The following is a 27151-nucleotide window of genomic DNA, read 5'->3' on the forward strand; positions in this document are numbered from 1 at the left end:
GGAAGTCGGTTTCCGAGCAGGCTGTCGTGCAAAGGGAGTCTTGTTAAAAATCGCCGAGCCAGTGGCTCTGTAAGACGGTTTCAGAGAGTTCTTTTTCCTTTCCACGGATGTTCCGGCTTTGCAGGCAGCGTGCAGCTGAAGGCCCCACACTGGGATTGAACAGGCGGATGAACCCCCCCTCCCTCCCTTCTCCTTCTTTCTTCCCTCCTGCTCCGGCTGAACCCGCTTCACCTTGAAGCAAATTAGAGGCGCTCTTGTGTGCGGGTGCCAGCGCCGCAATCTCCATAGTGCCTGTCAGAGGCGAGTTCACACAGCGGGAGACAGCGGGGAGAGATGAGGTGCTGGAGGAGGAATGGAAACAAGACTGGGGGGGGGGGGTTTGAGAATGATCCAGTGTCGGGGTCTTAAGTGTGGGGAGGAAGAGGCAGGACAGTAGCCGATGCGACCGGAGGGTTGAGGGCTGGCGGCGCGCACGCACCTCCCAGACAATTCAAATAAAGGAGAAACAAAGCCGAGGGGGAGCAAACAAAGAGGAAACAAATCAGGGCCGTATCACCGGGGGAGACTACACCGAAAACGGCGGCCGAGGACAAAGACCGAAGGATCCTGACTCAGAGTGCTTTCTTCTTCTGCTTCGGTGCGAAGGAGAGAAAGAAAATTATCTTTGAAATGACGTGGCTGTTTGCCAAAACCCACTGTCTTGATGCTCGTTTGTTGAGATCAGTGAAACAAAAGGTTGCAGACACCGGTTCTGATCTGACGGCTGATATTGGAAGATGAAAAACAGCCAGCTTACATCACTCATTCATTCATTCATCCTCTATATCGCTTTCTAGCTTTCATTGGACAAAAGACACACAACCAATCACGCTCTCAATTACACACCCAATAGAGGGTCTCCAATGAAACTCCTGCATTTGTTTGGATGGTGGGAGGAACCCTGAGGGACCCCACGCAGAAACGGGGGAGAGCATGGAGATTCCCCACGGAAAGGAATCCGACTAGGGACCTTCTTGAAATCCTCTGAAGGAAAGGAGATATTGAAACTGAAACATCAGTATTTGATTAAAAAAAAAAAAAAGGTGATCCATTCATACATTCAAGGTTCTTATTTTTCCACAGTACACACATCTTTGCTTGGTCTTTTGAAAAATCGCACTGATTTTGCGAACATAAAAAGGTGATGTATAACAACCGGAGCAAAACTGGCAAATTTACTCTTTTACTTATTTAGATACTTGTCAGCAATTGGGAGGAATAATGTCAAACATTAAAATCCACCAACCTACAGCACACAAGACATATCTCTTTTGATTTCCGGTGCATTACTTGTCAACCGTTTCTCCACCCGGCTTGACTTTCGGTAAAAGCTGACGTGCGCGGCCGTCGGGAGCGAATTCCTGAATTCAGAAACACGACCCGCCTCGCAACTCAGCCGTCGGCCGCGGGGCTGATGTGATTAACGGCTCCTGCCTGCTCAGCGCTCCCTTCGCCATCACTCACACTAAGTGTCATATCTGAAGACTTGAATTGGTGAACGCTCAACACGTAGCCTGTCAAAATATCACCTGTGCGTCATCACCCCGAGCGGCCTTTTTGACGCCATTGCTGCCAGGAACCGCCCACCAATCTGTCAATCAAATTCTACTAATGAACCAAAAAAAAAAATAATAATAAAAAGCTGAAGCATACTGAAACATAACAACACACACTCCTGCTGGATTACGACAACAAAGCGTGAAATGATATTTGAAAAGCCCCATCTTACGAAGAGCAGCGCTTGCGTTCCCATTCATTCGAATGACACCTCTGAAGAAGTAATGCGCGGCCCTCGTTCTACAAGTGCACATCAAAACAAGTCACCTCATGGAGCAGGGTGATGCCGCAGACCTGGGCAGACTGCACGCGCGGCTTTGTGCCATGAAACGGGAGGATTTTAGTAATTAAATATGCATGAGTTTCAGTGCCGCACTATATCCTAATGCCGCTCTTCAAATGGGATACTGGCGGTTTATGATGTGCTCTAAACCAATCAAAGCTAAAAGCACAACATGGCAAATATTATTTATGCTGCGTCGTATGCGAGGTTTTTGTAGAGTGTGGTCTTCCTCAGTGGCAGCCGTGCAGACTGTAATTTTAAAAAAAAAAAAAAACTGCTTAGTTTCTAAATATGGGGGCATTTATGCACTTTGCAAGCCAGAGCAGCTGCTATACACACAAAGGGAAAAAAAAAAAAAAACACAGGTCACGGAAATAATTTATGCTCATTATATTTGCACAACACACAGGTGTTTGCACAGGTGCCGAGCCATAATGTGGGAAATTGTGCCAAAAAAAAGGTACCACTAATTGCCTTTGTGAACCAGATTAACAGCCATCTTGTATTAAAATTAAAAACTGTCTGTTTTGCTTCATGCTAAAAAAAAAAAAAAAAAAAAAAAAACATGGAATGGCTATTCATTATTTCCCCCCGGCAGACATCCGTTCATATCAAGAGAGACCGTTCTCCGGGGAGACGTGAAAAAGCATGCAGCTGCACGGAAACCAGATGCTGACGACCGCAGATGGTGAAAGGAAGGACAGGGCATTCTTGCGCTCCCCTGAATGCAGACGGGGAGAATGGCGATACCAAGTGTGGGTCTTCACCTTCAATACCCGATAATAATGCTATTCTTCTGTCGTTTTTTAGCGGACAGAAAAGCGCAAGGGAGGACGCGTCCGTGTCCCTCTGGCCGAACATCTTTGTTTCTTGTAATCAATACGTTGTCGCCATGGAAATGCTAAATAATCTCCACCTTCTCTGCATAGGGGTGCTGGGAGGTTCGGTGCGGTGGGAAGTTATCACGAGCATCTTCCCGAAGCGCCCGCTACGACTGGTCTTGGTTTTCTACTCCACCGACGTCATGGAGGAGCGCGGTGGACTCAAATTGGGCACCGGAAAAAAGCGAGATCCTCCAAAACCCCTCGTGTCGTGTATGATTTATCGCTGTGTCCTTGACGCTCGGCTCGGAGGATTCCTTTCAGGGCCCCCCCAGCCGCCACAAATATGGCCCGGGCTCTGAAGTGTTTTTTTCGGGTATAAACTGCGGTCATCCCGCCCACGGTTTCGCTCACCCAGGCCTGCTATTTGCATCCACCAACATGGCTGCCCTCACCGCACATGCACACAACACCGGGCAGAGCCCTGGGTTGGCTCTCCCCGGACTGTGGAGCTCAATTACTGAGCGTGGTGAGGGACGTAAAAGAGAGCTCCGGTTACAACCAATTAAAATAAGAGAGGACGGTTTCCCAAAATACATGTCAACACGTGCAGTGTTTTGTTGCAATCAGCGCTGTGGCTGCAAACCTCCCTGTTTCTTTGCAGGGATTCCTCTAACAGACGCAATCAGCGGGAAATGTCTCCTGCAAACTAGCCAGGAACAGAGGTGAAGGTCGACATGCAAAAACGAGCCCTTTGCCACTGACCCCGTGAACGGGAGGCCTGACACGAGGGTAAGATAACAGTACTCACCATCATAAGTAAAGTATGCGCCATCCTTAAAGACGATGACCGCTGGCAGCTCTGGTAAAGTTACAGACTAGAAACACAGAGACAGTTTGTTAGTGTTGGTTACTTTTAAATATTAAATCATCATTAAAGTGCGCCTGCAAGCAGTGGGAACCGGGGCTAGTTTGCGCTGCTAACATAAAAAAAATAAAATAAACGACGATTCATTCATTCATTCAGTCAGTCATTATCTATATCTACTGCTTATCCGGCACGCAAGGTGGTGGAAGGGCTGGAGCCTGATTCAGCTGCCATTGGGTGAGAGGCAGGGCTCAACCTGGGCTCATCCATCACAGGGACAGACAACTTTTCACCCTTTCATTCGCTTGTCACATAGAAACATATAGCAATTCACTCTCTCATTCACATGTCGATTAGAGACATACAGCCATTCATTCAGGTGTCATAAAGACGTAAAGATATTCATTCACACTTCATACAGATATACAGCCATTCATTCAGATGACAGAGTTATAAACCCATTCATTCACGCATGTATTCACTCATACAGACATGCAACCATTCATTCACTGACACATCATATAGACATACAATCATTCATTCATTCATGCCATATGGAGACATCAAGCCATTTATTCATTCACGTCATATAGATATACAACCAGTCATTCACTCATTCAAACTCCATAAATATACACCCATTCAGATGGCATATAGTCATAAAGCCATTCATTCACACACTTGTTCACTCACCCAATCGCATGTCAGATAGTTAAATACAACCATTCATTAACCCTCGTGCGATCTTAACATTGTGTTTACTCCCCTTGTCCTATAGGAGAATCTTTGTACCCTAGTGGTGTACAGCCCACATGGAAACATAAACAAAAAAGAAGTATCACTTTTTCCAATAATGGGGTCTCTTTAGGAAAAGTCATGAAATTTCAAGTTGGAAAAAAATAGGTTTAGGTGTTTTTTCTACAGCTAAACATGGTAGTGGGTCACTTTTGACTCGCAAGACAACACAAGGGTTAATTCATTCATTCAATCGTGTCATATCGAGACATACCACCATTCAATCTCTTTGATGTCATATAGAGCAGGGCCCGTGGGCCGGATTAGGACCGTGAACAGGTTTAATCCGGCTCGCAAAGCTAAAAAATACCAGGTTTGAGGAGTGAATTGAACAATAGGTACCTAACAGTAGTTCATATGTCATGATTTTACTGATCTGGCCGACCTTAGAATAGATTTTTCCCTGTGTTGCCCCTGAGCAAAAATGAATTTGACACCCCTGATATAGACATTCATTTACACATCACATAGAGACACGCAACCATTCACTCCCTCATTCAGATCACTGGCCTTCAATAAACACACTGTGGAGATATTTGTGAAACGACCTAACAGAAACAGGAGAAGGGTTACCTCTGGTAGGACATCCTCAGAGGCCGAGAAGAAGTATGTGTAGACGATGAGCTCAGAGGCAACATCGTTGTACTTCTCCTACAATGGGGAAAGGAACTTTCAGCACTTCGAGGATCTTACAATCAATGTGTTTGTTACTGGAAGGTCACGCGTTGTTATGAGTGTGACAGCTCACAAGAACCTAAATGAATTAATTAGCGACAGCATCTCAATAAAAAAAAACGCTGGCGCTTACTTTGAGCGGAGATTCCGCGCCGACGTACACAAACAGCACATCGTGCCGTTTCATCATGTGGTCGAACATCTGCATGCTGGGAAGAGCCCGAACCGCCGGCCTGGTGAGGAGGCAGGGGGGAAACAGAAAGAACGGCAGACACTCACTCATCACTGGTGACTCAAAATCCAGTCGCAAGCGGCACGAGAGAAGAAAAAAAACAGTAAGCAACACGGAGTAGGGACAATGCTGTGATTTTCATCATTTGTGTGCTTGTGGCACCACCCAGTGGGGCGTTCGGCAACCTCCAAGCCCCGGACTTGAGACCGAGCCAAGCGTTTGATCAGGCCCGTCTGTCACGGATCTAGCTTGATTTCCCTCAAGAAGGAGGAAATCTGTCAGGCTTTACCGATACAGTGGCTTAAACCGGAGCGTCAGAGGCGGAAAGTTACCGAGCACGGAAACCCATATGGCGCGCATAAGCCCCGAGACGTCCTCCTAGAAAATAGAGGTGGCTGCACCTTCTATACGGGAAGAAGCCGAACCCTTCTGAAGACGTGGTGCGACTTACCCAGCCACCCTGTTTGCAAATTCCACAATGTCGTCTTTTGTTCTCGGCCCCTTGTAATTGTAGGCGAGATCACCCTTTAACCTGGGAGGAAGGATGACAGAATGAGTGTGAAATGAAATTCCGCAGCAGGATATCGAATATCTCACTTAGGGAGTCGAGATATGATTACATGAAAACTGAAAAAGTGAGTTTTAAAAACTCTCACAATCAGATCCCATTCAGTGCAGCAAATCTGGTGGGAGAGAAAGGTCAGAATTCTTTTTGCATTACTGTTATGTTTTTTTTTTTTATTCATGCGCATGCGATAAACCATCATTTCTTTATCATCTGCCCTTCAAATGTATTATAAATAAACACCTGGTCCAACCTCTGCGTTAAACATGTTTTCATTACATTTGCACATCGCCCTCTCTTTAAAGATACAATTCCACCTCCACCTTTTGGATCCTGCACATTTGACAAATTAGGGAACTCCTGACTGAGTAGATCAACTGACACGTTCATTCATTCATTCATTCTCCATATCGCTTATCCTGTACTCAAGAGTCATGGGGTTGCTAGAGCCGATCCAGGCTGTCACTGGACCAGAGGCAGGGCTCACCCTGGATCCATCACGCAGTCACATGTAGAGAAGTTAAACCATTCACCCTCTCATTCACACCGAATATAGAAGCATACAACCATTCACTCTCTCATTCAAAGGTCATCTGTCGATACCTTTTACTTATCTAAGTCAAAGTCAGCTTATTGTCAATTTCTCTGCATGTAATTGACATACAGAGGAATGGAGAAGACATTTCTCATAATCCCACAGTGACACAAAATTAACAGAATAAAATAATGATAATAATAATAATATAGTGCGAATTAGAAGTAAAATGCACTGTTACATTAAATAGGAATCAAACTATGAGGTTTGAAGTATAAAGTGCACGCAGATACAGGCTGATTGAGAGTAGCATGAGAGAGTAGAAGAGGTATTTTTTGTGTGTTTAGTTTAGTGGCTTTTTTTTTTTTTTTTCTGTCGGCTTTTCCCTTCAGGAGTCGCCACAGGAAATCAACCTTCTCCATCTAACCCTTTTCTCTGTATCCTCTCTCACACAAACTAACTTCACATCCTCTCTCACTACGTCCATAAATCTTCTATTTGGTCTTCCTCTAGACCTCCTGCCTGCCAGTTCCAATTCCATGTGTATGGTTTAGTGCAAAGGTCACATATATTTATTATAAATACAGCCATTCACTCACTCTTTCACACATCACATAGAGACCAAAAAAAACATTCACGTCATATAGACTAATAATTATTCACCCTGTAGTTCAAAGATAATATAAACATAGAGCCATTCACCCTCTCATTCACACATTTAGGCTATTAAAGTTCCCTGCTGATATGTGTAGTATAATAAACATGTCAGTCCCTCCCCTCCCTCCCTGTTGGTCAAACTGGGTTGTACACTTCGAGGTCTGCTGTTGGCGGATTTCTGACAGTCTAGAACAAAAAGAATAACTAATTTGACACAAAAAAAAAAATTGCTCTTAGTCAAAAAACACTTTTTTTCTACAACAAGAAAAGCTGATAAATGGAAGAGAACTCAAAACAAAAGCCAAATTAAGCTGAATTGTTTGACCGGCAGTGGAAAAAGGTGCAGAAACGAACACCTGGAGTTGGGTAGCCACCTCCGGGAGGGATCTGCACCAGGCGGAGAGCATTAAGACTTGCTCGGGTTGCGTCAGCCCGCCGGGCTTAATGAACTCAGGAGGGGGAAGAACTCTAAATCAAGTCGCCTTCTGTTACCAAGGGAGGCGTCTCGTGTCCTTTGATGGATGTTTCATCACTCGCTCGGTTTTAATGTTATGAACCCCCGCCATGATCCCCCGGCGGTCGTCCCCCCCCACCCCAAACGAGCTTGATGAAACCGAGCGGGGACCCCATTACGGTCGCGCGTCTGATAAATGATTGAACTTACTATAGGAGGAGACCGCCACGTCTGGCTTGTCATTTTTCTCGAGCGGTCGCGAGTCCCGCCGTTAGCATCTGGCGCGCATTTGAATTCATTAATTTCACGCGTTAAAAGTGCCAAAGTTGTCATGAGATATGAGAGTGTCTGCTCAAATAGTTTAGAAGAGAATACATCACTTCAAGGTGTGCCGGACACATAAAATGGAATTGAATTAAAAAAAAAAAAAAAAAAAAAAAAAACAGGTGCGAGGAGGCAGCAACAACACCTCACTCCCCTCGGACCCGGTCGTCTGAGGGCATCTCAGAAGGCGTAACCTCGGAGGGCCGTCGCGGCTGCGGGGAGGAGACCCTTATCATAACAACATGGAGAGACCCTTCTTTACCGTTACAATTAAAGTTGCAGCAGATGACAAAATGGATTTCTGTATTTCCAGGACAGGGAAGTGGCAAATAGCGGGGGGGGGGGGGGGGGGTTGCAAAACTAATGACACGTTATGTCGATTCAGTTAAAAAAAAAAAAAAAAGAATATAAAGGTAAGTTGAAGACTTGTCTTTTTTTACATATTTCTACTTGTCCATACTGCTATTTAGCAAATTTTTATTTTCTTTGTGGTGACTGTCTGGATTTTACTGCACATAAACATGGTACCAAGAAATATATCACCTATTTACTTAACTTATATTGCTATTAATCAACATAGCACAGCAGTCAAAGCAGAACTTTCCTTTCTTTTGCATTGATACGCACAAGTTCAGTAAAGGTCACATATAACAAAGCAGAGTTCGAAATAAAATATCCTTGCCATCACATTATTTATAAATGCAATGCAGCTAATGGTGTGTGTATGCAGAACACTTACAGTTTTATTGTGGGGTAACCACGGACACCAAACTCCGATGCTATTCCTGTAAAGGAAAAATTCAGCACAAAACAAATCAATAGATGGCGTAATAAAAGTTGGAAAATGATTCTTCTGCATGATTTATCTTCTTCAATCTCTGACTTATTGCTTCTGTGAGTGCAAAAGTAGGAAATGGGCTCCAAGCTGTGGACTAGATAGTGAAAAAAGCTTAAAGTCAAAGAAAGAAATTGTAATTAAATTCATAAATCACCAATTATTATTCCCCTTTCAGACAAGTTTGATTTTATTTTGAATAAAAATGACTACTTGCCTGAGAACGCGGTAGCATCCATCTTCCCCACGCGGACCGGTGACCCGGAGCTCCTCAGCTCGGCTCCCACCTCGTGCCAGACCGGTTCCAGTTTCTTACAGTAGCCACACCACGGCGCATAGAACTGACGAAGCGAGCACAACGCGACATGGGTGACACATAGATCTTCCTGCAAGGGAGAACCTCAGCACGCCGGTCTGATAGCAGGACTGCGATGCATTCATAAGATAAGATAAAACTTTATTAATCCCGGAGGAAATTGCTGTGCCAGATGGCTCCAAAATTGAAAAGTGAAGAGGGATATTGCACGAGAGGGTGAATTTAAAAAATATTGCACATTGAAGAAAAACCTCACATTACAAGATGTGAATATATGAGGATATATTACACGTGATAATGAATTTAATTCAATGAATTAAATTTAATTTTAATACAGACCGTTTAATATAGGATACTTTTAATATTAGGAATTATTATTATGGACGTTATCGTCCTTACACAAGCACCATTGAGTTGGGGCCAAAACGGGTACAAAAATCAGCCGAGAAAGAAATTTGTCTGCCTTGAGTTATGCCTGCATGCAAGAAGATTCCAGATTCAAAACCGGCGTTGTGTTTGCGTAATTCAGAGGCGCTTGCCTGGATTTCCAAGGCTTTTCCCCCACCATCCACAGAGTGGAGGCAGTCAGTTCACTAATGCCTGGCCTCATAGCCAACCTGATTAAGATCCCCCGTATGGGTGCCATTAGATCATTGATTGATTATTTCTAATTATCATTCATAATAATAATAATAATGATATTATTATTATTATAGATTCCTAATTTCCGAATGTTTCCTGCGTTTTCTCTGGATAACTTTACAGGGAAAGGGACAGGAAACTTTGTGACAGGTTTAACCTGAGAATAAAAACTAAAAAGAGATCATTGGTATATATTGGTATACATGGCAATACATTACATCCTGAATAAGTTTCCTCGTCACTATGGATTCCGTCAAACGAAAACTCGACCATAGTAGGCACCGTTGTGGACACGCCTGGGCAAAAGCTGTGTGTGTGTTTGTGACACAGACAGTGAGGACTGTGCTGAGGCTCAGCAGCAAGCCGACCTACTCCCGAAGCCTCAACTGCAACGGCACACAGGATACGGCTGATACGGACCTCGACAAACGCTGATATAAACCCCCCCGAGCCCTCCGGCTTTGCAGGGCATGCATGACTTCTCGGTTACTAATCACAAACACAGAGGACGGCGTGAACTCCCCACCCTGGCTGCTGCCACTTCCGCAAGGGATAAGTGCAGGGGTAGTGCAGCGGGCATGGAGCAAAGCATTGCTGAAAGGACCCAGACTGTGTGTGTGTGTGTGTGTGTGTGTGTGTGAGTGTATAAACTTACATCTACCAGCCAAATATCATTCAGTCTGGTGTCTTTAAAACTGTCAAACAGAAAAGAAGACACAGGTTTACTTTCCAGCAAATATTAAAGACTTGGAAAAAAAAAAATTACATGCACTTTTTGACTTAACGAGAAGAAAAAAACATAAATATTCAAAAAGTCTTTCGATATGTGAAAATGTCTAATGGGGAGTGGATAACACATAGGAAATAAAAGCAATATATTTGAGACATAATTGATATATTAACCTGCCGTCGTGACTGAAAATGAAAGATATAAGGAAAACATGATTGACATCAGGTCGCAGAAAGAGTGTCCATTTAAAATGAAGACAAAATAGGCACAAACGAACACAAACACGGGTACAGGAGACAAATCCTGTGCACACACACAAACATGCATCTGCAACACTTTATGCTACTGAGACAAGCAAAGATGCCAAGATGCCTTCAGCCTGAAGACAAACGATTTACTGATTTGTCCATCTGCACATGTGGTGTCTCGGCCCCGTGCATGAGCAGGGTGGAGGACAACCTTCCCTCTGGAGGACGTGGAGCTTTGTAAACAACAGCAGGCCTTCAGACATGGTGCTCCATCCATTCAAGGAACTGTTGGAAGGAAGCTCGTTTCAAAGGGGCGATACTTACGTGTCATCGAGATCTTCCACAAACGCGAGCACCGCTGAGCTGAGAAGAACCGCTGTGACTGCGGAGGGAAAACAGAAAAAGTGTTAAAAATATCTGAAATCTTGTGTTTTCCTGCTGCTAGCTTGACAGCCCCTCCAGCCTGAGACCTCATGACTGGAGCATCCCCGGCTAGGCTCTTGTTCCGGGCTAGCTGAGCATCACTGTCTTTTTTTTTCCCCCGCTGTTTCGACAAAAACAGGAAGCCCAGGCTCTGAAGCTCCCCCGGGCGGACCGGACGGACATACGTTTTCGGACCGAGTCGGAAGGAGAGTCGAACCGTACCTCCGCGGAGAAGAGAAGCCTTAACTTCTGCCATCGCTTCGAGTTGAAGACGCAAAGCAGGAAATACAGCCGCTATGTCGGGCTCGTCTACGCATGCGCGGATCGACGCGTACTCCCTCCATGCCAACCGCAGTTTAACGAAAAATAGGAAAAATAGGGATAAATATTCATGACTTCTTTTGTGTCACATTTAGACATCTTTTTGGATATATTTTCACTGAGTGTATTTTAAATGAATGTACAGGATTGTTTATTTTATTAAATCATTTTCATATGTTTCTCATCGTATGTGCCTTGTGTTTTTTCATATTGTCACTGGTTGTTTTTTCTTTTCTTTTTTTTTTTATTTTTTTATTTTTTTATTTTTACCGTCATTTCATTTTTTTGCCAACTGGTATTTATCAATAATGTCCACGGAGTGGCGCTCGAAGTCAATGTCTTCTTATCTTCTTGGCCATCACCAGAGCCAATCCCCTTTCTCCATCTAACCATCTCCTCTAACCAACTCACTTCCTGTCCTCTTCCCTCCATCTATAAACCTTCTTTCTGGTCTAATTCTCGTCCTCCTGCTTGTTAACTCCACCCTCAGCATCCTTCTACCCAGATCTCCATCTCTCCTTTGCCAATGTCCAAACCATGTCATCTCCAGAACATCTAACATGTGCTGTCCCTCTGATGGCCTTGTTCCTGATCCTATAAAGTAACCACATATAAAGTAATCCAAAAGGTTTCGGGTGGTTTCATTTTTTTTTTTTCGCTGTTGTGTCCATTTACATTATTTGTGTTTCATTATTAACCTATATTTAGCAGTAGTTTGAAATTCTATTTGATATTGTAGTTTATCAATCCAGAAAAAGGGAAATTATTCTAGATACGTTGAATGACTTTATCTGTTCTAAAATTCACTGTTCTTATATATTCTACTGACTGATTTTAAAATGATTATTGGTCATTTAAACATCAGTGTTGAAGCACAAGATGGAAAAAATGCAGAAATGAAAATGACAGTTTTAATTGCATTGGTGAACGGCTGTCGGTCGCCCCGCTGCGTATTCAATAACAACCCGAGACCCAAAATCAGGATTAGTTTTATTGAAAACGCATTCGATTTCTCCAAGAAGCATCGAGCATTTTTTAATACTGACAAAATATCTCCTCATGTTATGAAACACTGCAGCAAAAATTTTCACCTCTTACAGTTAGCTCTGGAGAAAGATCGGGACGTATTTGCACAACAGATTGAGCGGACACAAAGTTCAGCATATCTTAACTTTTTCAAAAATAAATAAAATCTTTTTGTGTGGGTTGGACGGTGGATGCAGGGAGTGTGCTCGCTGCACAATGTTGGCTGGATACCATCTGGGAGCCAGAGTGATGAGTCTGGATAGAAATTGATCTGATTAACAAGATGCACGTGGGAGAATGTGACATTCGTGTTGACAAACATTGAAATCAGAAATTCCAGTTTATCTGCATTTTTTTTTTTTAGAAATGGCAAGGTTTTCCAAAAGGGCCGAGCTGCAGACCAAATAAGAGCAGTACTTTCCCACAGAGTGAATGGCGGTCCTGAGTGCGTTACTAAACAGACCCGTGGGGCGAACAGCCCTGTCGGGGGTCTTGTGTGCCAGGTTTGTGAGCAGTGAATGCCTTTGTGTTCATAGCAGCGGAAAGAGCCGGACACAAGCTGCTTGCCCTCATCATGAGGCCAAAATTACATCTGCTTGGCACGAATTTGAAAAGGGAAACACATCTATGACCCATGAAAAGCACCGCGAGCAAGCCAAAGAGCCAACCCGAGGTCGGGAGATCAATTAAACTCAATCTAAACAGTGTGAAGAATTTACTTGGGGCCTTTTTTGCAGAGCCCCTCCCCTCAAAGTACGATAAAGAGAGCGTTTGTTCATCTACGGCCGGCCGAGCAGACTCCCACGTTCACTCCTGCTGCAGTCAGCTGTCGGGACCAAACACGCTCATGTCATCTTACAGAGACGGTCACGTTCGACCTCAGATGACCCGCAAAACAAAGCGGCCTTTACCGTCTTTATCGGTCATCAAACGGCAGCGAGGTGGTTTAAAAATGCTTCTTCTACCAACTAGCTAAAAAGCTATGAGACCTATATTTACATTTTAACTCAGGAAATATAACAGTGTCACCTAAGGTAACAATACGCTCAAAAATTCTTCTTTACTTTCTTAAGGTTTGTTGGTTATAAAAGTAAATAAGTGGCAGCTTGTTTATTCATTCATTCATTAGTAATCTACCGCTTATTCTGCAGTCAGGGTCGCGGTTCGCCCTGGACAAACCACAGGGACACATATAGAATGAAGATGCAGTCATTCAACCTTTCATTCATACATGCGCAATTTAGGGTCTCCGGTGAACCTCCTGCATGTTTTTGGACTGTGGGAGGAACATGGAGGAACCCAAAACGGGGAGAACGTGGAGACTCCACACAGAAAGGAATCGAACCCGGGATCTTCTTGCTGCGAGGCGGAGGAGCTAACTTCGACCTTGTTAATGCAAGCAAAATAAATTAAACTTGTGCTGATGAAAGATAAATTGTCTAAATTGGCCACATCACAAGGCAAAGCTCGCCCCCGTGACTTCTACCGATCGAGCCGATCTTGTTTCCTTCCGTCTCTTCGGTTTCTTAGAGTCATGCCCTGCCGAAGATTTCTCTGCAGATACCGCTGTCCGTTGTCTGATGCGTCTCAGACAAAGGCTAAATGTGTGCTTGCAGTGACTTAGCAAGTCTTTGCGCTTGTCTGATATTGCCTCATCGGTAAACTGCTTTGTATCTTCTCTCAAAACTTCGACATACTACGTGACTATGAAAATAGCAGCCTGCTACATTGACGGTTGTGTGGCTGTATTTTCTCTACCTGTTGCAGTGCTCAACCCGTGCACAGTCCGTTTCAAGAAGGAAAAAGTTGAATGCTCCGACCTCAAAAACTGCACGAGTTCCAAAATGTTGCCGCTTCCATCGAGATATTCCTTTATGCTGCTGGTGGTAAACTTCCATACGCGACAAAGCCTCATAACATTCCTTTTGTATTCTAAATGGGATAAAACATCAGGTCACGCGTCAGGAAGTGGCTTAAAACATGGTGGTAGAGTTTGCAGATGCGTTGAAAATCAAACACAGACAGTGCCAATGTGCACCACAGAAGTGACCGTGTCAAATCACGAAGGCAGCGCCGGATAGTTATCCGTGAAATGTCCGATTAGTCCATCTGTTGCCATCTTTTCGGTTGACGTGGACGTCTGGTCGCATTCACGGTCAAACCCACAAGCACTCCCATGTGGGATTTCGGGTATTTTGAAAGTGCCAAAGCTGCGTGCGTTGAAACATTGCTGAGAACTGATTAGCTCATCTACAGTCGCCATAAACCCTGCTACAATATTTGTAAACCCTTTAGTCTGTCGTTGCTGTTCTACCACTACAGCATTTACACGTTCACATAAGGCTCCAGGTGAGGCACACTGGTGATTCTACAAAAACCTTTGCATGAAATAAAATGGTCCTGCCATATCAGTCTTCTGGATTCTTCTCGTGCATGGTATTCTGTATATCTGCGAAACCCAGTGGGAGGCCAGTAAGAGGCAGCAGCAGCAAAGGACTGGAGCAGCTATCTGCGGTGTTGCATAGGTTCCGTAGAGGCAGGCTTTTTCTTTGAACGTTTGCACCGGAGCCCTCCGCAGGCTTTGACAATTCGCGCCGTCATTCCAAGATGTCCGTTTCAAATGGGACCAGGTGGTAGTAAGACAGGTTGGTGACGTACGCTTCTGGATCTTCATCGCACACATCAGTCTCCATTGGCAAAAACTCAGGTCCATCCTCATACCTGCCAAAGAATGAAAAAGATCAAGATATGCCCCATTTCAATTTTGTAATACCATCATTGGCGTTGGCTACTTTTTCCCAGATATAATATCAAAAATAAATTAAAATACATCAATGCATGGCAAATTGAAGCACTCTCTTTTTACTATCCGCTATACAATATCTAAAATGCAAAAAAAAAAATGTATCATATATCCAAGAACACCCTAAAGTTAGAGAAAAATTAGAAGGTCAAGAATGAAAATTCCCTGCCAAAATAAAAAATGGAGCTGGGAAGTTTGTCTTTGGTCCACCCATTCCTGGGACATTAGTGAAGGCACAGCCTCTCTGCACCACTAACAGCTGTGGGAGTGAAACAATTCTTTATCGCTGGCTGAAAATCACCCAAACTTGTTCCTTTGGAAATTTCAGGGACGGGAGCTGGGAAACAGGCCTACGTGCAATGACGTCAGTTAGCGGACCAAAGCTAAGCGAGGACCCGCGCAACTCAGACAGCGGCGACACAATGAAAAACATGTCGCCACATCGCTTGGGTGAAACTCACCCTATATTCACGTACTTTTTTGGTAAATACCTTATTATTGATGACAGCTGGGATTTTAGTTCCTTCACCTTTCTCCTTCTCGGCTCACTTTTCAGAGGGAAGTCGGTGTCGTAGTTTTTATGAACGGTCCAAAAATGCCGCTCCATATTTACATTTTTCGTTTTAGCAATGGCAGACCAGAAGATGAGGCAAAGGGACTTTGAAAATGACATAGTAAAAAAAAAAGTCTACCTCCCATTCCATATGGAAGTGATAGTTTTAGTCTTTATACTCAGTCCAGCCCCCCCACTAATTTTTACACCCATAAGTGGAGAAGCCATTAATTGGAGGCTAACTCGCTTGCTTGCTCGAGCACGCCGTTATGTGCACATGCGCAGTGACGCCTGTGTCAGAAAAGGTCAGATTAGACAGACCGACTGTCAGGCAAGTGACAAATTTCATAGTGAGAAGGATAGGCTGACGTCTACGTTTTAATCCCACACGATCTACCCACATTACCTTTGCGATTGACCGGTAGATCGCGATCGACGTATTGAGCACATCTGATCTAGGCTCTAGGTGGGTCAATCTCCACTGTCTGGCCCTGTAACGCCGTGTCAGTCCGAGGGACACCAAAATTGCTGCCTCCTCACATGTAGACTGAAAGATCTGAATGGCCAGTTTGCTTTAAAGAATAACAAACACCAGCACTTAAGGTTTCATGGAGGAAACCGGCGGGATGTTTATTCTGTACATGTAATGGGATTTGCTCCACGGTAGGTTTGCCAACAATGCACAAGTCTAGCAGGTCGCACCCGGCGGGGGGAAGAGCTGGGTCTGCGGCTATCAGCCAATCTGAAGTTACCAGTCCCAGTATCTCGGGCAAGTCTGGGCTGAAACCTACTAGTTGTGGTAAAGTAAAGCGGGCCCCCCAAAAAATGCAAATTTTCTTTTTGCTATTGAATATCCTGTTGTTTTGTACGTGTGGAATTCTTTGAATGTGGACAGAACTATGACCCTCCACCCCATTTTTTGCCGCAGGAAGTTTGTCCATGCGCCTCTTCCTTCCCTGGGTGTGCATGGGAAGCTAAAGAGGGACACATCATTTTGGGTTCTACACCCGAGACAGAAGAGCTTTTGGAGTACCGCAAACACTTCTCTAGTTCACACCACAACACCTCTCGAGGCTGGAAGAGGGCTAGAGAAAGGAAAGACTGCGTCAGGGTCTTAGTAATACTTACGTATGCACTACTGAGTCGGTGGATGAAGGTCTCTCTTTTGTTTCTGTGTGGTTGTTGTCAAATACAATCGTTTCCGTGTTGGCCAGACAGAAGCCATTCGACCTCATGATTTCTGAAAGGCGTAAAATGTTAACGTGGACTTTCAGATACAAGGGTCATGGTTGGATTCGACACAAATACGCCGGGCTCACCTGATATCGTCATTGGACTTTGAAAACAAGGCTGGATCCTGTTGACCTTGTCGTTTCTCAGCACCTGGTCCAGGGGGGACCGCTCGAAAAAGGTCAACATGACCTCTGACCTCGAGTACTGCAGAGAGAGAATTTGGGCATTTAAAAAAATGATTTTTAATGTAATATTATCGGTTTAACAGTTTTTGACAAGATTTTTTTAAAATAAGCTCTGAGATGAGAGATCCACCTTGCAGGGCATGTTGATGGCATTCTTCAGTAGTCTCTCCACCTCATTCAGTTTCTCCTCAATGTCCTGCGCCTCTTTGATTTTTACCAAACCTAAAAAAAAACACGACAGCAAAAGGTTATTTTGGGAGTCTTTTCTACAAAGAAATATTACAACTATCTAAATACTTGGCATAATGCTGTTTTTTTTTTTTTTTGCCTCTGTGATATTTAAGAGCAGCTGTTGTTAATTACTCACTCAATCAATATCTGATCTGAAATTTCTGATTTCTGATCCCGTAAGTAGCAAGCACTTGGCGACAGCGACGAGGAAACACCGCTTTGACTTCACACAGATCCCAGCTCAATGTGGGCGGCCTTCTGCCTCGACCAAGAGGGGTAAAAAGAAAGAGCGATCGAACGCATGAGTGGGAAGAGATAGAAGGCCACGTGGGTCGAGAGGGACAGCGACGCTAACAGCTATGTAGAAATAGCCGACATGATACAATGCTAGCTTTAATTTTCATAAAAGAAATATATTCAATTTATTTATTTGGTTGGGACAGTGCATGTTAATGAACACAAATGAGACATGCATGTAAACACACCACTCCAGATTGTAGCCATGGGCTAATTTGCATCCGTTGTCCCACAGTTGCGCTCACAAACACACTCTCATTCATCCTGACCTATTGTACATGTTTTTAGTGGTAGGGGAAACCGGAGTACCCAGAGGAAACCAACGCAGACACGGGGAGAACATGCAAACTCCACACAGAACGGCCCTGTCAGGCCCGGGAATCGAACCAGGGACCTTCTAGCTGTGACGCATGAGCACTTACCGCTACCATGCTGCCCAAGGTGGAGGAAATTAAAAGTAAGACAGACATTCACTCACGCAAATTGAAATGGAAACAGCGATATTTAAATCCTGGAACGTTTTATCCAAAGTGCTAAATGTGTTTGCCGCAATCACCGCAGCCGCTGATCGAGCTCGGCCCCGATGTAAGGGGTTCAGACGGTCACGCGGCGGCTGCAGTTACACGGAAGTACTGAGTGGGAGAGCGTACGACTCACACACACTCATCCATTAATAACATCCCGGTGATGATTTAATGTCTGGGCTTCGTCAGCCAGCTAGATTCGGGGTCATGTTTGACTTTAAATACCCCACCCGCCTACCCCCGCCCCTCCCGCCGGTTGGACAATATTCTCTGTAAATGTCAAGTTTACTCATCGGGCGTGTTACCACACCATCACAAGGGGGCTGAGTCACTTTTCAGGAACTTAAGAAGAACTCCAAACTAATAATAAGGAGAATAAAACATATAGTTTCTACTTCTCTGCTTGAATGAGTTTCTCCCTTCGGAGAGAACTGTAACCCTGAACAGAAAGGTTCATTATTAGATTCACCAGGATGTGATAAATGAGTTAGTCTCTGATTTACTGGACAGCATGACGATACAACAGCTGCTTTCCAAAGATGTTCTGTGGAGCCACCGGGGCCCCTCCCCAGCCGGGGGGCCAAGGCAGCCGGTGCGGGTGGGACCGTGAAATGGAGTGGAGCCCCTGTGTTGGGTTGTTGGAGAGCGCTTCCGAAATACTGATGGAAGGTCCGAGCGGTATTTTTACGTATACGTGCATGTGTGATTACATAAAAGGGGCCATTTTGTAATGATGGTCATTTATATTTCAGACAACCTATTTAATGATGCCCATTCTGAAGCACAGAATAGATCATTGGTCTATAAATATCAAGAAATTGTTAATTCTCATGATCAGATTTGAAGATCATATAACCCAGACCACTTGCCGGTAACCCACGCAATGCTGTCACTTTTAATTTGAAATTAAAATGTTTGAGATCTTTGAGACAAATGTGTTTCCAATCTTTACTATTTCTTGAAACAAAAACAATGAGGAGCAGGCCTCATAGCATTATTAAAATAACATATTTAATAAGGCTTCTTCTATTATCAAATAAAAGTAGTCTTTTTTTTATTCTATTTTATTGATGCAGTTATATGTTGCCTGACAGGTCAGATTCTCCGGTTACACAGTGCAGACTTCACACATACCTTCCATTTAATAGCCGTGAAAATTGATTCGCAGCTCACTGTGAAAGCTTACAAATAGCTACGCTGGTTTGGATGGCATATTTTGGTTTGAATCTGATATTAATAGTTCCCCCATATTTCTTGTCACCATTGTAATTATCCAAATAAAAAACTGCCTGCGAAACAAGATGTGCAAAACTTTCAGGAGAAAAAAAAAGGAATCAGCAAAACTTGAATTAAGGGGTTCAGAGTATTGGGATTAGTTTAGATGAGGTTACTCAAAATACTGGGCAAGTTAGAGGAACAGATCAGCAAATCAACCAGATTGTTGCGCTCCAGCGAACTGGCCTGCCAGACTGTCAGGGGGATGTGTACATAGACCACCATGCCACAAAATGACCAAGAAATTATGGGAAACACATAAATCTGAGTGAGTCGCAGCCCCGATTCACCCTGTCACAGTAGGGTGGTCCTTCGGGTCTGGTCTCCAAAATCACTGACTCAGATGGAAAGCAATGATGAGTGCAATGATGGAGTGCCCACAGTGACGCTCTGGCGTATTTTCACCATTTTCCTCTGTCTTCGCTCTGAGCGACGTCGTCGTTGCCCATGTTGGACATTCGCAAACGGACGTACGCGTCCAATATGAAACAGGTCGAGTCTTTTTAATAACATAACTTACATTTCTTGTTTTTGTGATGGCAGCGTGCATAGCAGAACTTATACTCCTGCAGAGCGACGCTCAAATCTAACAATATATCGACTGATTCATTTTAAGACAGCAAGGTCCGCAGTCTGGCCAGAGAAGACAGGTGATTGATCCCCATAGGCGAAATTCCTTTGTCACAGCGGCGTAACAGTTATAATGTCAAAAAATTAAAAGTAAAATAAATATGAATATAAATATAAATAGAGAGACAGAAGATAGCAAGACATCTATGCATAAATAGACAGCAGAGAGAACAACAACAGCAACAACATCAGGGATAAGAATGGACAACAGAATGAAACAGTTAGGGTGACCAGTAGACAACCAAATCTAGACAACAATATAAATAGAGTAACATAGCAGTGACAGGAATAAAATAAACAAATATAGGCAGGAAGCGTGTGGGCCGGGACCAACAAGGATAAGAAAGACAGCAGAGTTAGGGCATGACATGGGAACGGGTGAGGTACTGAATGGGGCAAGGTAGTGAAATTGTGGAAGTAGCACAGATGCACCTCAGGCCGGTCAGAGCTGCTGTTGTACAGTCTGATGGCCGTGGGCGCAAAGGACCGTCTGAAGTATTCAGTTCTGCACTGGTGTGGGATGGAGCGTTGGCTGAAAGAGCTGCCCATCAGCCACAGCTTGTTGTGCAGGGGATGGGGAGGATTGTCCAGAATAGTTCCAAGTTTGTCCCTCACCCTCCCCACTGCCACCAATGGAAGATGGTCCGGGTTCAGTCCCACCACCGAGCGGGCTTTCCTCACTATCTTGTTGAGCCTATTGACCTCACCAGTCCTGGCACCGCCCCACCAGCACACTAAACCAAAAAAGTGTGCACTGGCTACCACAGACTGGTAGAAGGTCTTGAGGAGCCCGCTACAGACCGCAAACGACCTCAGTCTCCTCAGGAAGAACATCCTGCTCTGACCCTTTCTGTAGAGCACATCAATGCTGTGTGACCGGTCCAATTTAGAGTTAATGTGGACCCCAAGGTACTTGTATGAGTCCACTATCTCCACCTCTTCACCCTGGATGGTGATTGGTACATGTCTCCTCCGATTCTTCCGGAAGTCCACAGCCAGCTCCTTGGTCTTGGAGACCATTAGCATAACAACCCCCTTCCACCTAGTTTCTGCCGATCAACTCTCCCATTTCCAAAACGAGCCGTGGTAGTCTAGACCCGCCCACAACCCTGACAGTTATTTTGGAAAACTGAAGAACTGAAGAAGTCTCTTAGATGAGGGGTAAAGCATCTTCCAGTGAAGAAATTCAAGTCCAGTTGCCACAACGAGAAAATTTTAACCAGATTTCACCATGACCTGGATGACTGAGAACCTTCACAGAAAATATATCTATTGCATCATCAGAAACGGAATTGAAAGCCCCATCCGAGCCAGACATCTTGAGAGTCCATATTCTCAGCTGAAACAACACGCTAGAAGATGGCGTGAAACAGGAACTTTTCTTTATCCGCTCAATCATCAGTTGTCGTGAGCACCAGCTATTTCTCAGCCGTTCTCTGCAGATTCCTGATAAGCCCTAGTCAGCAGTTCAACCCTTTATCATCTCAACACTAATAACCTCCTACTGCTCGATCACCATGTTATTTTTGGATACCAAAGTCAACAAGTCCTGGACTTCAGCAAGCGTCCCTCTCCATGAGGAAACCCTTGAACATGGCTGTTTGTTTGTGTGCTACATTTGTTTGTCAAAAATACAATGCATGCGAATGATCTCAAAGATGCTTTCAAGAGTACTTTCAATTCCCAGAGTGGTTCTCATCCACAGAGACGAATACATCATCGTCACTCACATTCCATGACTGAACTCAATGCCATGCATCAGCAACGCCAACGGCGAAACCCGGCTCAGCCCTGCCCCTGTTTACATCCTGCAGGGGAGATGATTGCGGAGCAGACAATCCCCTGTTGTTCCTGCCGTGGAGCAGGACAGGCTCCGGCAGAGTAAACAGTGGTTGGTTCTCCACTTTGCAGACGAGTGTACAGAAGGGACACTAACAGCTAAAGTTACAAGCACCGTTGGTTTCATAATTTAAAGTGCGTCGACCTTGTTGTGACTCATCTGTTTAACTGTTTTACCTTGAATTTCAGATCTGGAGTTTACATGAACATACAGACAGCCACTCATTTATATCCCCGATTCAAGGTATATAATATATGCATCAATGAAAACATGGCGGCAGATCATCATCTGCAGCCATAGCCTTTGTGTTTGTGATGCATTTCTCAGCCGAAGCTGTCAGAGGCTGAGATTAGACGTTTATTAAACATCTCGCTTACTGTTTACTGCAAACTCAAAGTAGCAAAATCAGGTTCCTGAAGAACAACAATTGACACTTCTGGTTCCTGATGTGATGTTTATGTATAGAAACTGAAAAAATGGATAGCAGATTAGAATCGGTATGGATTTTTGTTTGTTTGTGTGGTTGGTGTTTTTTTTTTATTCGGGTTGTTCTATTTAAGGATTTGAGAATGTGTTGGGGGGGGTTGAAAGACTATTTTCTTTTTATATGGATTTGAAAAAAAGACCTGATATAGCAAGGTTAGCAGACTTTAACAATGGAGATGTTAGACATAGAGAAAGACGGAAACGCTGCGCTTGCAGAGTAAAGGCTGTTCTGTAATCTTATTTTGAAACAACACACGACAGCAGCTATGAACTCCTGGCAAAGAAAAAGACAAATGAATATTCCAAACTGATGTTTCCTGTGAAAAATACACGTTTCCAAAAGCACATTCTGGCTCCTGGCTTAGTAATAACGGACACATGTTAGAGCTGGGAAGCCAAGATGGAACACCGGCATGGTTTTGTTAGATGGGTGTGAACAGTAACAGCGGAGCGGTGAAAATATCCTCCAGCACGGGTTGGTGATTTCTCAAACAGCGCCGCGTCCAAATTCCACTGTGGAGTCTGACTCAGGTGGAATGTGAACAGCCACTTCCTGTCTGTGTTCGCTCGGAGGTTACGTGTGAGGTAAGCGTTATGGAGTCGAGAGATATCGGGGAGTCCACTCGCTCCCCTCCCGGTCGTTGTCTCTCTCGGTATGACATCAGTGAGATCCTGCCCGCCGCCCTTGTTGCCTGGACGCCACACAGACTCGGGGAAAACATGAGCAGAGCCAGGAGCTAGAGGTCTATATTTTCCCGGCACTTTCAGTCTCACTGGCGTTTAGAGAGGAGGCAGATGAAATATTGAAGAAGGGCAGGAATTAAGGGCGTTGAGGTTGTTATTAAGGTTGCCGTGCATTTCGACATCTGGTGAATCAATTTGAATTATTTATTCAGTCTCTTTGTTTGTTTTGGGTGTCATCGTTTGCACAAAAGCTGATCACCGAACCGATAAATAAACCCGTGTCTCTGCAGCCGGAGCACCAAAACGCTGTAAACAAATCTGTCAGCCGTTGCTGTGCAAGACAGGAAGCGAAGCTTTCCAGCCGCCGCCAAGAGGACACGTCTGAAACGTTTGTAAATTCTCAGCAGGATCGATGCAGAGAGGAAGTGCCAGAGAGAATGTACAGCGCGATCACGCTCGCAGCCAGACGGCTCTGCCAATCCTGCTGGCACGGCCGAGGCCTCACAACGTCTGATTCAAAGCAAAGGAGCCAAACGTTTACCCGGCTCACACTTAAATACAGGTCTTTATGCGGGTCGGGGACGAAATCTGAGCAGAGGAACAGCGCCGGAGGGCCTTTAAGGGAAAACATTGAACCGGCTACTGTCGAAAACATTTTGAAAAACTTCCACGGTCGAGTTAAATGTAAAGAGAAGTGCATTCTAAAGAATAACTCATTTGCAACGGGCAGACCGGATGGACGGAACATTGGACAATAGCTGCTTTCGGACAGAAAAGCTCTGAGAACGCAGTTCTCTCCAGCTCCGATTTGGTTCCCGGAACCAGCCTCCTCCTGGGGAGCCTTTGAGCTCTGCATTCCCACAGGATGCAAGCATCTGTGGCATGCACCGCAAAGTCCACCCTCAAAAACAAACAAAGATGACATGGACAACGTGGAGGTGGAAGCTGCCGCAGTGTTCATGTTCTGCCTAGCGGGAAGTGAACCATGGACTACCAGATAGTGTTTTTATCTTCTCCCTGCACTTCACTGTTTGTAGAACCCCATACAACCTTGACAGTTATATTGATAAACTCCCCACAGGTCATTAGAACTGAAGAAGCCTCTGGGATGAGAGGTGAAACGTCTTCAAGTCCAGTTGCCAAGACGATAAGATTTCCAGAAGAATTCACCATGACCTGGATGACTGAGTACCTCCACAGACAAAACCCATTAGCTATTAACTAATGCCGTACTTATTCTGGCCAAAATACTGACGTTCCTCTGCGAGGTCTGGAAACCCCTCTGAGGTGTAGGAGGGCAGAAGAACTTGGACCTCCTCAACGCTCCATTTCTAGCTGCTTCTGTCCAAAAAAAACAAGTGACGCTCGTCGTTCTGCAAGAGGAATCTGCTGCTGGCTTCTTATCAGTTCAACAAGCATCTAATTCACATGGGCTCCTATAGAACCGTAAAAAGAGCCTGCTTTGGAGTAGGAGCTAAAATCGTTGGAAGAACTGAAGATCCATGGTCCCTCAGCTGTCTCAATACCCAAAGAAATGGCCTGGTTCCTGGAAATGTTCTAGGTACTCCAAAAAGTTCCTCCAGTGAGAAAGGGGCTCGGATCACACGACCGAGAAAGAAGATGCAAATTTTAAACTTTAGTGACCTCCAGTATCACATGTTGCACCTTCTCAAGGTGTTTCTCCTGTCGGACCCACAGCGCAAAGTTTTCTCAGGAGGTCGGACGTGTAGACGGCGCCGGCTCACACGTCTTAAATACAGATAAGCGCCGGAGACGTGCCATCAGCATGCAGACCTTGGTCATTATTGACCGGTCAGAAGAAAGGCTTGCTGTGATTACATCCAAACCCCGGCTCCTCTTATGTTCTCTTATTTCCCATCTTTTATCGGGTAGTTGCAATCGTAGTGGTTCTCGTGACCACAGTGAAGTCCGTGCCTTCACGCCCAGTGGCGCCACATGTCTGGAGCATACGTATCTAAAACAGGGCCGTCAGAGCCGACTTTAAACAGCGGCACATTCAGACGCCTTCGGCTGAGGTTTTGTCACCCAGAGTAAACAAACAGAAACTTGGACTCTCATACAGCATGACGTTCCACATATAGACTTCCGACCCGTGAACTGATGCTGGAGGAGGAGGCAAATATAACTGACTGGATTAGGAAATTCACCGGCGTGTTGTTCGTCTTGGATTATGGGAGAACATGGAGACTCCACACAGAAAGGCCTCCGACCAGGGACCCTCTTCCAGCGCTAACCCCTGTTTCCCTGTATGCTGTCCTCTTTACACTCCCTCCCTGACCACCGTACCCATGTCGATTATTACCGAAGTGCCTCGCTATACTGAAATTATATTCCCATATTGTGCGTCATACTTTTTTGTTTACCTCCACCTCGGTATGAGGCGTGACTGTCCACCGCAGCCAAATTGTGTGTATGAACAAACTCGGCCAATAAAGCTGATTCTGATTAAATAAACAAATGGCACGGCTGAGTTTCTGAATGCATTTCCTATACAGCTGAAGGAGGGTAAGTAAAGGGGGCCCCGGTTTGCACTTGATCTCTCCAGGCCATAGCGGCGCCCCTGGCAACGCGCTGGCCTGCACCCACCTTCTGTCAGCGGGGACCTGGACAGGTCTCTTCTGTCCTCCGGGAAGGACTCCGTCAGCCTCCTGAGCAGCCGGCCCAGGTCCGAGAAGCTCCGGTGCAAGTACAGGACGTTCCTGTCGGACCACTCGGTCCGGATCTCGAAGAAGTCCTCCTCCTCGCCCCGCTGGCTGATGATGAGCCTCCGGATGCCGTTGACCCAGCAATCCCGCACGAACATGTTGACCAGCGACGTCCCCTCGAACACGGCTGATGCCATCCCCCCCCCCCCTGTCAGTGCGGCATGACGGGGGGCCCCCCGGGGAGCCCCGGGGGTCGGCGAGCGGTGCGCCTCGGCGGTGCGCAGAAAGGGTCACCGCGCCCGGTCAGCCCATAACGGGCGCAAAGTCAGACGTGGCGTGGATCTAAAAACAAACACCTGATGAGGGTTCGAGTCCCGGGAAAGCACCCTGGAGTTCACCCTGGAGTCTCCTTCCCACGGATCTTCAAGCCCCGGACCTCCGAGTCCAGTTACTTTTAACGAACCCACGGAGTTTCACTTCGCAGGAGCAGCTGTTTTTCTCTGGGTTTCCTCCCATCTCTGCCCGCCCTCCTCCCTCCTCCCTCTCTCCTCCCTCCCTCCGCCTCCTTCTCCCCTTCCTGTCAGCGGGCTATTATTGTACAAAGAATGCAAAGTGCTGCAAACGCAAAAGTAGAAGACAATTTCCTCATTTAAGCTTCAAGAGAGAGGATGTCCTCTGTCTGGAAGAACACGGGCATGCATGTGTGTGAATGAAATTAAGTTTGCAATTTCCAAGAAAGAAGTGATTCCAAAGTGCAAACCCGGAGGAGCAGCCCCAGCATCGAGGTCCACCGAAAGGCCCGGTGTTGGCCCTCAAGCCAACTGACCAAAAAAGGACCCTTCTCTCCAGAGGCTGCTCCACCATGCAGGTCGCGGCAATCGAGCTGTGATTAACCTCCCCACCTGATGGGGGGGGGGGGGGGGTCAGCTCTGCTGACACACTCCTGACTGCACACACACTGAAGGGTGACCGCCAGATGGGAAAAGCAGGCCTCTTTTTTCACTTTTAAGGACGAGAGGAGTTCCATCTCTTGTTTAGATCCATCAAGAGTCGGAAAGGCCTCCCCGTGCAACACCGAGACACCCCGAACCAGACGTCCTTAAAAATATGACCGTTAATAGCCTTTTGAATTGAACGGTTGTGCAGCTGCGAATCAGATTGTGAGGTTCCTGCCGGAGACCAGATGTCAGATGCCGGCCCGTGGCTCCGCAAGATGAGCCGATTAAAAAAACGCACGGCCTAACGGTTGTTCGGAAACGTGTGCCGATCGGCTCGCAGGCGGTTTTTACAGATTACATCGGACGTACTGGTGTGGAGCTCGCCGCAAATCGAGAGCGTTCACAGGTGTCTGAGATGGAACCCAGATAAAGAGAAAACATCACAACCACTGCAACGTCT

The 27151-nt window shown here is 45.4% G+C and overlaps 2 protein-coding genes across 2 annotated transcripts in view; both read right to left on the reverse strand.

Annotated features, from left to right (window-relative positions):
• The window catches only part of tmx3b (thioredoxin related transmembrane protein 3b), a 30393-nt gene extending 18217 nt beyond the window's left edge, over positions 1–12176 (reverse strand). The window contains exons 1-9 of the mRNA XM_086150896.1: positions 11222–12176; positions 10901–10958; positions 10254–10293; positions 8858–8981; positions 8545–8590; positions 5722–5802; positions 5172–5271; positions 4937–5014; positions 3512–3578 (exon numbers count right to left, since the gene is read on the reverse strand). Coding sequence (XP_086007022.1) covers positions 3512–3578; positions 4937–5014; positions 5172–5271; positions 5722–5802; positions 8545–8590; positions 8858–8981; positions 10254–10293; positions 10901–10958; positions 11222–11255 — 628 coding nt within the window. The 5' untranslated portion in view covers positions 11256–12176. The remainder of the gene's footprint in view (positions 1–3511; positions 3579–4936; positions 5015–5171; positions 5272–5721; positions 5803–8544; positions 8591–8857; positions 8982–10253; positions 10294–10900; positions 10959–11221) is intronic.
• A 122-nt stretch (positions 12177–12298) lies between these two features.
• Positions 12299–26259, reverse strand: pxdc1b (PX domain containing 1b). The gene is made up of 5 exons (XM_086150898.1): positions 25695–26259; positions 17251–17342; positions 17022–17139; positions 16831–16942; positions 12299–15067 (listed from the first exon to the last, which is right to left on the reverse strand). The coding sequence occupies exons 1-5, from the start codon at positions 25948–25950 to the stop codon at positions 14944–14946; spliced, it is 702 nt and encodes a 233-aa protein (XP_086007024.1). The 5' UTR covers positions 25951–26259; the 3' UTR covers positions 12299–14943.
• Positions 26260–27151: the final 892 nt, after the last annotated feature.

The sequence above is a fragment of the Fistularia commersonii genome, chromosome 8 (genome assembly GCF_037954325.1).
Source record: "Fistularia commersonii isolate RoL2024-O1a breed Wild chromosome 8, RoL_Fcom_v1.0, whole genome shotgun sequence".
In the NCBI taxonomy this organism is placed as follows: Eukaryota; Metazoa; Chordata; class Actinopteri; order Syngnathiformes; family Fistulariidae; genus Fistularia; species Fistularia commersonii.

Bases quoted from the DNA above. Each gene is read 5' to 3' on its own strand.
- pxdc1b (XM_086150898.1), bottom strand. From the start codon at position 25,950: ATGGCATCAGCCGTGTTCGAGGGGACGTCGCTGGTCAACATGTTCGTG. The intron at 17,343-25,694 runs GTGGGTGCAGGC...GTTTTTTTTTAG, and splicing joins CAGGTCCCCGCTGACAGAAG to GTTTGGTAAAAATCAAAGAG. The intron at 17,140-17,250 runs GTGGATCTCTCA...CTCTCTCTGCAG, and splicing joins CCATCAACATGCCCTGCAAG to TACTCGAGGTCAGAGGTCAT.